The sequence below is a fragment of the Lytechinus variegatus genome, chromosome 2 (genome assembly GCF_018143015.1).
Source record: "Lytechinus variegatus isolate NC3 chromosome 2, Lvar_3.0, whole genome shotgun sequence".
NCBI classification, from domain to species: Eukaryota; Metazoa; Echinodermata; class Echinoidea; order Temnopleuroida; family Toxopneustidae; genus Lytechinus; species Lytechinus variegatus.
In genome coordinates, this window is record NC_054741.1 from 81666778 (window position 1) to 81680320 (window position 13543).

The 13543-nt window shown below is 36.1% G+C and overlaps 1 protein-coding gene across 3 annotated transcripts in view; it reads right to left on the bottom strand.

Moving 5' to 3' along the window:
- Positions 1-13543, bottom strand: part of LOC121409248 (huntingtin-interacting protein 1-like) — a 51025-nt gene that overhangs the window by 2565 nt on the left and 34917 nt on the right. For 2 of the 3 annotated variants that reach the window (XM_041601120.1, XM_041601122.1), the window contains exons 15-24: positions 12187-12361; positions 11781-11870; positions 10071-10157; positions 9349-9456; positions 7961-8100; positions 7198-7305; positions 6547-6699; positions 5554-5654; positions 4888-5117; positions 4163-4335 (exon numbers count right to left, since the gene is read on the bottom strand). In XM_041601120.1, coding sequence (XP_041457054.1) covers positions 4163-4335; positions 4888-5117; positions 5554-5654; positions 6547-6699; positions 7198-7305; positions 7961-8100; positions 9349-9456; positions 10071-10157; positions 11781-11870; positions 12187-12361 — 1365 coding nt within the window. Of the gene's footprint in view, positions 1-1732; positions 1750-4162; positions 4336-4887; positions 5118-5553; positions 5655-6546; positions 6700-7197; positions 7306-7960; positions 8101-9348; positions 9457-10070; positions 10158-11780; positions 11871-12186; positions 12362-13543 lie in introns of all 3 variants that reach the window. The other variant, XM_041601121.1, reaches the window with a different exon arrangement.

Below are 13543 nucleotides of genomic sequence, written 5' to 3' on the forward strand. Positions count from 1 at the left end.
TGAAAAAGTGATAATTTTTTTTTTATTTTATACCCAATTTTGATGAAATCATAAGTGTTATACTTGCTTTTTTTTTCTTTTTATTTAAATCACCTTTCTGTTGGTTTATTAAAAAGTAGGAAAATCATTTGGAATGTGACCTTGCCATACAAGAGTTAGGAGTTTTCCATCACCATGAATATTATGAATTTGCTATTTTTGTCTGAAATGTAGGATCTTTGCTTAGTAAAAGCATCCAAACAACCCACTTTTACTTGAGTTTAATAGCAAGAGAAATCTAAAGAGTTCATCCTGTGGGATAAGCCTTACACCTCAGAATGGGATACTCTGTGCTATGTAATAGGCAACTGATATAAATTGGAAAGAATCCATCATATTCCATATAAAACTGATAGGAGACAGAGGGGTGTAAATGATATCACTCCACCCTGGTAGGAGAAGAATGCACAATACATACAAAGTTAAGGATTATAAGTCCCATTTCAATATACCCATCACTAAATTCATTTAGCCCACCACCATCTATTAAAGTCCTGTACATAAAAAAAGTTAGAAAAGAGTACAACCAATTATCAACTCGAAGGTGATTAACTGAGTGTTCCCAGTATTGCAGGATGAGAAATAACAAATGTGTGTAATAATCTGGCTATCCCTGTTTAACAGAGATGAATTTGGATTGAAAACTTTTAAGTACTGACTACCTGAATAACCCTGAACTACATGTATGAGACAAAATATGAGGTTAAACATGAAGGTCATATGAGAGCATAGAGAGAGAGTCGACCCAAGCATCAAGTTGGTAAAAATAGAAAGCTGAGAGAAACTTATCAATGAGGTTTTCATGAAAATCTTTTCCTTATTACATGTAAACAAGGGAAGAAAAAATATGCATAAATAAAAAGTTGACATATTCCTTCTACCAAGAATTTGGACTTGGGACTGAGGTAAACTCTATTTTGTATTTCTTTTAGAAAATGACCCTTTAACAGTTTACATGTATATTACAGGGCTCATGGGTGACGTGTCTGTATGTAACACAACTAAAAGTAGAAAAAGAAGAATAACAATTTTTTATGGGATTTTCAACAAGCCTTCATTGATAAGTGTCTAGTTTCTGCTTCCATTAAAACTAATTTGACATCAGGATTTCCCCTTTAAACCTAAACAGGAGTAATTTACTAGTACTAGGGATACAAAGTAAAAATGTACAATTGAGAACAACAACAAAGTCAGAGACAATCTGAAAGCCAATTCAAGAAGGGTTACAGGGGCGGAGTGCACATAGGATTATACATCAGTAGAATTGGGTTAGCAGGGTTCTGACAAAAACAGACAAATAACCTCAAGTTAAAATGCAACCACCTTGTGAATGGTATGAGGGAGGAATATGATAGCATCTGATAGATTACAATGTGATGGTAAATAAAGAAAACTGCAGGTGACAAAGAACAGTTACACAAGTTCACACTTTTGTTACGCATCGAGGGTAGGAGGAGTAGGGTAGCATGGCATACACCTCAGGAATGGTAGGAGGGGGTAACCAAGACTAATGATAGCAGCTGATAGGCTATAAGGTGATGGTTTCTGAGAAATTGTAAATAACAAATTGCTGTGAGCTAAAATGCAAATCACAACATGAAGGGAGTGGGGAGGGTGCAATGACATGATATGCACCAATAGGGGGCAGCATCCAACAGACTATTTAGGGTGATTTACTATCCATGCCACATACCTGTATTATTTACTATCCTGTGAAACACCCAAGCATCATGCAGACAAGAAAGGAGAAAAAACACACGGCATCAAAACAATAGTTAGATTAAAACATCGTAGCTTCTCTACAGCGAATTCATGCAGAGTGAGTATTGTGCTTCATCAACTTTCTTTTTAAATTAAGTTTCAAAACGGGAGGGGTCTACACTGATAACAATGGGACAATTCAAATTTGGTGTTGAAAGGTGTTTTCAGTGAGGCAATTGGCCATAAATGAGAAGAACAAGGCAAATGGAAGAAAAGCTTGTAAAATATCTCGCATAGATTAAAATATCTGATTGATCACAATTTTATAAAGTAATATGATGAAAGCAAACTCCTTGAAATCTGTCTGAATTTACCTGCACTGGTTTACCTCATTTACATAATGCATTGAATACTATTTTTAAGGTCACCATGGTTTATAAAAGGTCACAAGGATTCTATATCCTCAATAGAGTACCAAAGCCATTGTGCAACTAAATTTTTTATCATTGTTATTTCTTTTTGCATCTCAGCATGTTTTATACCATATCTCAATATGGAAAATGGGGGGGGGGGGAACAATCCAAATTTGGTGGGAATCTGTCTCTGTATGCCCAACATGTGGCTAGATGAATACTAGTTCTGTTTAATTCATTGTAAATTAGCCTGGCTCTGAATAGCAATTATCCTTTTCACCTATTAACAACACCATATACCCAAATCACATCAACATGACTAACCAGCACACAGCGCAGTAATTGATCAAATTACTTAAAATGCAGTAAGTATAACTTTTGGGAAAAAACAACTGCAGGAAGTTTTGCAAAGCGACAGTGTATATAAATACTTCAACACAAATCTACAATTAAATTTTCCATTCCAAAAACCTGCCAGTTAATTATAAGAACATAAAATACATGACAATAAACGTGTAGCAATTATTGATCGATTGATTGATGGTATCTTTTGTTTTTACTGCATGAGCAGAGTGCAAGAAACAGATTCTTATCACAAGTAGGGTATTGAATATTGGTTAGTACACTATTTCTACCACAGGCTGCGATATGTCATTTATTGAAAAAAAATAAAATAAAATCAATGACAAAGTAATAATATGCAACATTTTTATTATATAGCGCTTAATACAATATTTTTAAGTGTGGAATATCATTACCCCAGAATTAGCATGGCTTCCCCGATCTGGGCCATGTTGCATAAAAGTTACTATTATGGTAACTTTGCCATCCAGTGGTAACGATCATGGCAACGATGATCAACAACCATTCAGAATCAAGGATTCCATACAAGTTACCATTGCACGGCATAGTTATGGTAATTAATGGTAATTTCTATACAACGAGGCTCAGGGTACCCTTTTACTACACCTGTATGGAAGGCTACCAAATGTACATAAACGTCATGCCAAGAAATATGAGTGCTGCTGTTGGATTTGAACCCTGGACCTAGTGGTTCAAAGTCTAGAGACTTAACCACTGAGCCACAACGCATCTACTCCGATAGTATGCATGTATTTGCGTCTATAAAAAGACTAAGGGAATTTGAATCTTCTGTAATTAACAGGTTAATTGCCTTCTAGTTTTAATGTCATCTGAAGCAATGACATGATTTCATCTTTCTTTCTTCCTTCCCTGCATTTCAGTTATACCATGCCTTGGTGGAACATGTAAAATATTCATAGCCATTTTTTCTTTTAATATAGAAACCAATTCCCAGGGCCCCAAGATTTGAAGCCCATTTAAATCAGTATCAACTGGCTGGGTTCAAAATAAAAATGAACCACGCCAACTCACACTGATTTTAAATGGGCAAATTGGACATTCATTTTGCAACCAATGTATGTTAAACTTTTTGTGCTTAGGTTTTTGATCATGTGCTACCAAGATATGGTCATTAAAATGCTGAAATGCAAAACAAAAATATATAAGTCATACATTAGTGCTCAGCAATTTTTTTTACATTATAATAAAAAGATTTTTTTCAGCGATTGGCATAATTCATTGTTACTGCTGGCAATGTAGAGTGCAATGTAATGTGATTCAACCCCCTCCAAAAAAAAAAACATTGACTTATTTCAACTAAGCATTTAATGCAAAATGCTTTAAAAAATCTAAAAAAAAAGTGTGTCAAGGACTACAAAAGCAACTATAATCTTTTATTCTAAATAAATATTATGCAAGTAAATTCTTTAAACTATTTTGCAACAATAATGGATTCATCTTTCCTAATGGATCTTTTCTCTTGGCTTGCAAAGGGGATAATAACTTAAAAGATAATGTTGGGGGAGAAAACTCATAGGCTAGGTTGTGAAATCAAAATCTACCAATAAATGTCAATATGGTTAAGACAAATGCTAGACCCCATGATTGGACATTTATCTAAATTTGATTCTATGAATTATACTAACCTCTTCCTCCCATCCCTCGGAAGCTCCTGCTAGCTGGTAGTGCCGCTTGCGTAACTCTGCCAGGAGAACACGCTCCTTCTCAAGCTTACTCTCCAACTCCAGGACTGTTACCTGAGCCTCCATTTCCATTCGCTTTGTCTGGGTAAGCTTCAGTTTTGTAAAGTCAGGTGAATCTTGAGGAAAGAGAAAAATATATTCATTTAATATGCATAATCTTCTTAATAGTATTAACTTTTGACTATATAAGTGTGAAGAATCAGTTGATATATTGTCAAAAAGGATCAGGAATTATCAAATGCTGCACAATGGGATTATTATCATTCTTGTTTTAATCATAACCTTGTCTACTTTCAAAATCAGCTTCATCACATTTATCATTATCATTTAATCACGCTGATCAGAGACCAATGTTGTTGCTTTTTTTTCATTATTTTTCTGAGACAGTTGCTCCAGCTGTAATTTCTCTTGATCCACTTAAGGATGTTGATCAGTTTTAGTAAAGGTCTAATGTTTGGCCTCTTACAGAGAATTATCGTGGGAGCAAAGCTGACACTACATGCTGGAAACCAATGTGATCACCATCATTGTAAAGTGAGAAGCTCCTAAGACAAATTAACCCATTGCATACAAGAAGCATGTTCTCCCTTTACAAGGCCTTGAGGAAAAACTAAATTCAGTAGTTAACAACTTACAGATCATCATGGAACACTCATACAAATTCTTACCTCCTTCTGCAATCATCTGAGCCCCTGTCTTTGCCGAGGCCACCACTCCTGCCGTAGCAGTTGCAACATTCCTTGATGCTACCTGAAGACCTTTAAGGTTAGCACTACCCTTGTCTGCTTTGACCTTACTTGCTGCAACCAGCTGGGCTGTACTGGCTGCTATCTCATGAGAACACACCATAAGCTCCTCAAACTTGCCTGTTCCACTCATAACCTTGTCAGAACTATCCCTGCTCAACGAGAAGAAGATGATGAAAAGTTTATAAAAAGTTTACAATTTTCTCATTGTCTTGTATTTTTAAATTATCTATCACTACACTGGATTCCATTTAGTTTATTTATTGCTTCAACTTATAGTACATGTAGAAAATTTTTTTTCAAAAATATTATTAAGTTATTAAAGTTGGAATAGCTGATCCTTTCAGTCTGATCTGACTCTCCACATCCCCCTCCTGATTCCCGCATCCCAATCATCTGTGTTCCAGAGTTTCCTGAATTGAGTACTACATTTCTTGAGCCCTTTGGTTAACAGTTTCAATAAGGATTAAAAGGGTGACAACTTGATAATAAAACACTTGTTGAATTCATGATCAAACACTCTTCTAGATCCCCTGTGGTACACTTACATCACACTGTTATGATATGTCAAAGTTTATCAGTACTTACACTAAATGAGAAGCTCCAACCCCAACCAGTTTGGCAGCAGACAAAAGACCTTCTGTCCATCGATGATGACGTTTGTAAAATTCCTTTGCTGATGCTGTTCCCTGTTTGGAGGAGGAGGGACCAATTCACTTTGGTTTGATGTTTAATTTTAGTTCATGGTTTAAAGTGCATATCATTACAACTGAACTAATGAAGCAGACATATATACTTTATAGACTGCCTTTTCAACATAAGGTGTTAACAGGAAGTAGATATATCATCCTCCTACAGAGAAGGCCTAAAGTTATCAGTTCTCTGATTTTTAATCAACAAACATTTATGCATTAATGGCAGTCAGGTATTCAACCACCAAAACTATAAAAGCTGATGAACATAGAAGATGACAATGAGTGATTGTTGTTGAAATAATAAAAGTAACAAGGTCCATGAACAACTTGTCAAAGGTGGACAACTCTTTTTCCTTGCTGCACTGGGGTCCCTTCCAATAGTGTAAAGGTTGACCCCTAGGCATTCCATTACATACATCAATTTTTATCCATAAAACAAGCATGAACAAAACTTGAGGCCTGCATGGATGTATTGGAGCTAGGAATTAGGAAAAAAAAAAAAAAAAAACACAAACTATCTTAATAACGAGTTTAAAGCAAATATATTTAAATTAGGAGAATTGGTTGCTATGTCAGTCAATTCATTTTGCTAAATGACAAAATTTTGCTAGTGTCAAAATTTAAATTTGAAATAAAAGTCTTTTTCATTATAAGTACACACATGATATGCTTTAAACAAGTTTTGACATTTCAGGATTATTGCTATGTCAGGCGGCTTTTCAAAACTCCTTGTGCAGTAGACCGTTCAAGTAATTCAACCTTGGGGTGCTTAGCAGCCCTAGAAAATTGATCAAATCTCATGTAATGTGTATATTTATTTCAAAATGACAGTATACTGCTCTGCTACTTGTTTAATTCTATTTCAGTTGTATTCAAGATCACTCACCCTTCCGCTTGCTACAATTTCTTGCTGTAGTGATTTTGACTTGGTGATGAGTTCTTTGATACAGATCATAAGCTGTGTACAGGAATCTAGAATCCTCTCATTCACCTCAAGCTTTACACCGGTATCTGCTTCTCTTGACCTCTTCAACATCTCCTATATGACCAAGATAAAAAAAAATGGGTTATGGAATGTGTGATCAGGATAGAATAGGGTGGATCAGTAAAATATTACATTCCATCCTCAGGGAGACCATCATTATCATCATCAAGTCATCATCATCACACCTAACTATGACCCATAACCTGTCATGACCTTACATATCAACAAAGATAATCACCATCTTTCTCATCCTTCATCTTCCAATGTAATAAAAATTATTGTTACTTCTTTATCATCATTGTCATCATCACCCACAACACTACTATTATAACATGCATCACCAATATCACCACCACAAAAATCATCATCATCAAAACACTATCATTACAACCAATATAAAGACCACAATTTTATTTCAGCACCATTAGTCATATAACTACAATCATTGTGGTCATCATCAACATTTACATCATCATTATCATCACCATCACCATCACCATCATCATCATCATCAACATCATCTTCATCTTCCTGATAAACAAGACATAGTACCTCTATCCTAATAGCCGCCTGATCAACGAGGTCCGATGTTGACTGCATCTCTGCCTCTACAAGATCACCAATCTCTTCTGTTTTACTTGTCTCCTCAGATATCAGCTCCTACATAACCAAAAACACATATTTCATGAACAAATGAAATACAATGAGTATGCATATAATCTCGACCTCCAATACATCATATAATCAAAGATTTTTTACAGACCAGAATAAAGAAACATGTGTTATTTATATCTTCATCTTCTATTGTCAAAGAATAGATTTCTGTGGTCCTCATCTGTATCACACACTTCATTAAATAGAGTCAAACATTTCTAAATGCATTTCAATTCATTCATATTTCATCAAGAGACAGGCTGTTACGTACATATATATCCTTATAACATATTCAATTATACCTAAATAGTCTGAAAATTACAGATTACAAAGTGGATTTTGCAGCTCTTAGAGACATAAGAAATGGACAAAACTATACATATAATAAATTAAAAATTGCACTTATAGAAATGAAAAACAATGAGGCGTTATGTACATATGAAATAAAAGACAAAATCATGCAGAAAACCAAAGGCAAGAAGAGAACGAGAAGTATGGGATGTAAACCTTGTAAGCAACCCACACCACACATCAAAAGGCACCCTACCTCATCTACACAGTGAACCACAAGCCTCCTCTGCCATACCTGTACTATTACAATGATCTATTTGATTTGAACAAACTATATTATATCAGAATATAAAGACCTCTTCTGTCTTACCTGTGTAAGTTGAGAGATATCTCTTAGTTTATCTCTCAAATTGTTTTCATTCTGGGTAAAGTTTTGCTGATCTTCTTCTTTCAATGACTGAAGGACTGTCAAGGCACTGTTGCAAGTCGCAAGGCAATTGGATGATAATCCTAATATTAAAAACAACAAACCCCCAAAAATAACTTTGCCATATAAATTATGATGTATGAGGGTACGGTTTACAATAAATTGGTCTAATCTGAGGAAATTGGGTCCCAGAAATGTTTCCACATTTTTTTTTCTTTCTGATGTAGACCATTTCCCAAGCATGGAATGGGACGTAAATATCGGGATTCAATCAGCAAATTGTTTTCTGATACACATATCTTTTTTGAATTGTAAACATTACAGAAAGAGTGAGATAAATCATATAAACTTGACAAACTTAAAATTTGAAAACGAATAAAACTCCTGAAGACGGACAGTCCGAAACGTCGAGTCTCTCTACTACTCATCATCTCTACTCGCCGACTCAAGCCAGCATCTTTTCATCAGCTCTACTACTCAATCTGTTCTCAACTCATCAATTTCTTCTGGTTTACATTCCATTTTTTAGGACTACTTTCAAGAAAGAATACTATACTCTCATATCTCCACTTTCTCCCCTATCCATTTCTTCTCTTCTTCTATCCACTGTTTCTATTACACTCCACATGGTGTACCGTAAACCACATCAGCGATTGAATAATACTTGCAGTCCACTTTTTCTACATTTAAATGCTAGAGTAATAAACTTTACAAAAAGCACCATTCACCTGATTTGATACCTGCCATGTTAACAAGTGACCACAAAATTAGGATGGAGTTGAGTTGTAGGACAAATAGAAATTGTATGATATTTCTTGCCTTATCTGGGTGATCATTACATAATTTCAAGTCTGGTGTTGAAGATGACGTAGAGAGCGTGAAAAAGGCTGCTGAACCAAGCGCCAACTCCGAGCTGGGCTCAGAAGTACATTACCAATCATGTTATCAATATGCACTATGCTGCTAGTGCTATTCATGTAAATTTTATGCAAGAACTCTCAGCAATGAAAGTGATATTGAGGAGGAATTGCAGTAAAATCTCATCGTACATAATGTAAAGACTAAATTCACTTCGAGAATCTGAAAGAGTAAACCTTATTCATTAAAAAATATAAAACTCTAATGATTTGTGTTTGTATTATCTGTAAAAGCACAATTTTCCCCTGGTTTGTCAGCTTGAGATCACTGATACCAACACCAAACTTGAAATCAATCTTGGGGGTTGTTTGTGAATGAAGAAATTAAGAGGCCAGAACTGACTGACTTTAAAGCAAGTAGATGATGTCTGATTATTCATGAAGAAAAAATTTGCTTGAAGTCATATTACTTACTTTCCCCAACATTAACAGGAGCAAGATTTGATGTGGCTTTCCCCTGCAGCAGATATTCACCAAGTGAATGAGAAAATGAGGCAATGGAACCAATCAGACCTCCAAAATCTGGAAAAGAATCAGTAAATATGTGGACATCAGTATGAAAAATTGGAACATGGTGGGATACAACATGTACATGGGTAGGATGTCGGACAAGCTTAACAAACTGCTGATTGTGCAAGAGCCAAATGCTGGCAAGACATTTTATGCATATTCAATATATCATTTATATAAACTAAAAGAGTCTCCAGAATTTGTCAACTAAAACAAATTTTTACCATTTGGAGTATTGTTGCCCAGAAGATTAATCTTCAGACTTTGAAACAGAGGGTTGTGGGTTGGAATCTCAACCAAAGTGCAATTTTCTTCAGAAAGAAATTGATCTACATAGTGCTGTACTCAAGCCAGGGGCCCGTTGCAGAAAGAGTTGTGTTTAAACGCAAGCCAAAAAATCAATCGCAAGTCCCAAATGCGCGCTGTTGATTGGTTGAAAATCAAGTTGCGCATGATTTTTAGAGTTGCGATCGATTGCAACTCTCTCTGCAACGGGCTCAAGGAGAGGTAAATGGGTACTACCTGGCAGCAACTTATTCATTGATTTCCTTGGATGGTACAATTGATTGTAAATTTTATGATACAGGGTCCTGATATGAAAATACAGCATAAGACTTGATACATACCGTTGCTGTTCTGCTGGTAAGAGTTATAGGATCTCTCCAGATTATCCACACATTCATCAGCTATAGGGGCTCTACTTTGAAGATATTCTATGGCAGTCATACAAAGGGGAAAAAAGATGAGTAGATATATTACCATCATACCATATACAGTACATGTACAACAAGAAAATGTTTCTGGACAAAAGGAAGTAAAAGATATCATACACAGTAGAATTCCAACTTTGTGTACTCTAAAATAAGGATGTCTACAAAAATGAAAGTGCTTTGTGAATACATTTTCCTTCCTTTTTAAAATCAAAATCAACTGTTAATTAGGGGACAAACCATCATTACATGGGAAAATTAATAAATTAATGACCCACTATTTGTCAGTAACCACTTTTAAAGTGTTATCTAGTTTATTCAAAGCAAAAATTAATTTGTTAGGAGTAAGCTCAATGCAATAAGCTCACTGCATTGTATGCATTAATATATCCTCCATGCATATACAGGCCTCGAAATAATCGACGGCCATCGACGGCCATGGCCGTCGATGCCCCCATTACTGGCCGTCATGCCCTTCTTCTTTTTGCTAAAAGTTACGGCCACTAAAAATGTGCCCTTTTTTATATGGCCGTGGTGCCCTTTTTTCTCATAAATGTGCCCTTTTTCTGATATATAATGTACCCCTTTTGAAAGTCTGCACCTTTTTTTCTGAGCGAGGAAAACTTTTCTCCGATCTCAAAAAGTATTCAATACCTTAGCTTTACCAGCGACGTCCAGTGCATGTATGCAGTCTAGTCCGAAGCCGCGCTGAACGATGAGCTAGCTATACACAGCTGGCCGGCCGGCCGCTAGCGCGCTTTACATATGCTATGTAAGCTGCAGCATAAGAATGGACGAGCGCGAGCTCCGTATGTGTACTACACAAATGTCGCGCGCGCTGTACTGTCCTGGCGAGCGTGCGCGATGCGTAAGTACAGTATTTTGAATGGGAGTGTTTCATAAAGCTGTTCGTCAGTTACGAACAACTTACGAACGACCGGTGATACTTTCTTGGGTGCTAATCAGATTCACATTTAATTACATGTAGCTCAAGAAGGTATCACCAGTCGTGCGTAAAGTTAATTTTTTCTTAAGTAAATAATGTGGTTTGGTAATGAATCTGATGTATAACATCGACTATGGAAAGCCCCCCCCCCCCCACGCCGCGAAACTGTAACACCTACAAATAATTTATTACATGCCCCTTAAAAAGTGGCCTTGGTGCCCCTCTGTATGGCCTTGGTGCCCTCTGCTGCCTGGCCTCAGTGAAAAAGTGCCCCTCAAAAAAGTGGCCTTGCCCCCCAAAAATCCTATTTCGAGGCCTGCATATATGTCATTTTTGCCAATATATTCAAAGGTAAATTTACACCTACACAATTAGAAACATACTCAACATTTTCTGGTTTGGTATTCTTCCTAAATCACAAAATACAAGATAATTTGCTACTTTCAGTAAGATGTGAAAGCAGGAAATAATCAATCTGGTATTTTTAAAAGCCTCAGCAAGTTCTCTTATGATTGTGCATCTTTACCTTTTACTGTAACTACCTGGTAATAGGTCTTAATAGCCAATCATAATCAAGGTTTCTATGGTAGTTACATTAATCAGAAATATAACATAAACTTCTTGAAACGGGTCCCAGGAGTGAAAATGCCTAATGTGACTTATATCAGGGTATTTCTAACCTGGTGTACATGTTGCTGAAGCAAACTGAGGATCTTCCATCTGTTGGATGATTAGCTTTAGTGTCTCCTCAGCACCTTCTACAGCCTTGGCTAAAGAGAGAAATAGAGAAGAGACAAAGAGACTGATGATGGTAATGGTCAGAAATATCAATCGAATAGGCAATAAGTGTAATAATTATTCAGCTTCAATCAGGTTGAGTCATCATCATCACCATCATCATCATCTTCATCATCATCGTCGTCGTCATCATCATCACCACTATCCTCATCATCATCATCATGATCCTAATCATAATCTTAATCATCCTCATCTTTGTTTCCATGAATACTTGTGATTTCTTAACAAACCATTTAAGAACAATGCCTATTCAACATACCACAGAGCAAATTGGGTTTAAAGTTTTACCAAGCAATTTTTTCCTTTGTTCTTCCATCTGTCTCTTGAGTTGGGCTTCTCTACTTGCTGTTTGAGCTATAGACATCTGTAGCTTCTCAACAGTCTTTTCAGCTGTATCTCTTGCAGCAACCATCTCCTCTGAGCTCTTAGATACCGTCGTCAGTTGCTTATTAGCTTCAGCATTCTGAATGCAGAGTTTGAAATGTATCCATTCCATTTGAATTATACACTCAGCAAAAAAAGTTCTTGGACACTTATAAAAGTTAAAATATTCCATAAAGATATTTGATTAAAGGCTAATTATTGTATGTCAACATGACCAGACAATATTCTTCTTCCAGTATGACATGACATTTTCATGTGAACAGTCATGCATGGGTGGTTAAATGCTTTAAACAATAGCAATGTCAGTAAAAGAAAATTGCAAGAAATGGACCACTCAAATGATAATGATTATGGCCATCCTGTAGGCATACATTCAACAATTTCAGTAGGTGGTTATCATTCGAATTAAATGCTTAGGGATGCATCATGAGATGCATAATGAGATGGATCATTTGGACACTCACTTTCAAGATAAAGCTTTCAAATCAAGAGCGTGCAAGGGCAATAGGAATGCATTCTGGGCAGTCATGTAGACTAGTGGCTCGATATTTCTAAGTTTCACCAACAACAATTTCACATATGAACCAGTGGTATTTGGCTACTGTGAAATTCAGAGACCACCCTAGGAGTGGTCGACCTATAGGGCCACCACCCCTGCAGAAGATAGGAGGTTAAGGATGCTTGCGTTGAGAAGGCGATTTGTCACTGCAACAACTATAGGATCTGAAATTCATTGACTAACTTTGACTTAAAATTCCAGTGGAATAGTGATGCGTCCAAGTTGGATTACTTTATCTTCTCTTTTAGAGTGGTATTCGACTTTAAGTTTGCTTTTATCGTTTAATGGATATTTATGCCATATAAACTTTCACAACTGAAAGAATGGCTGATCATTTTCTTGCAATTTCCTTATACTGACATTGCTATTGTTTAATGCAGAGCTGCCAACCTGAAAAAGAACATTTCAGTATTTTCAAAGCCAAAAATCAGTATTTCGGTGAGGAAATCAGTATTTTAAAAAAAATACCATAGGACAAGAAATAAAGCAGAAACTTTAGAAATCAGTATTTTACATGAAACTATCAGTATTCTCATTTTTCAGTACTAAATACTGAAAATCAGTACTACTTGGCAGCTCTGTTAATGCCTGTAACCAGCCATGCACTGACTGATCCATTCTTGCAATTTTCTTTTACTGACATTGCTATTGTTTAGAGCATATAACCACCCATGCATGACCGTTCACATGAAAATGTCATGT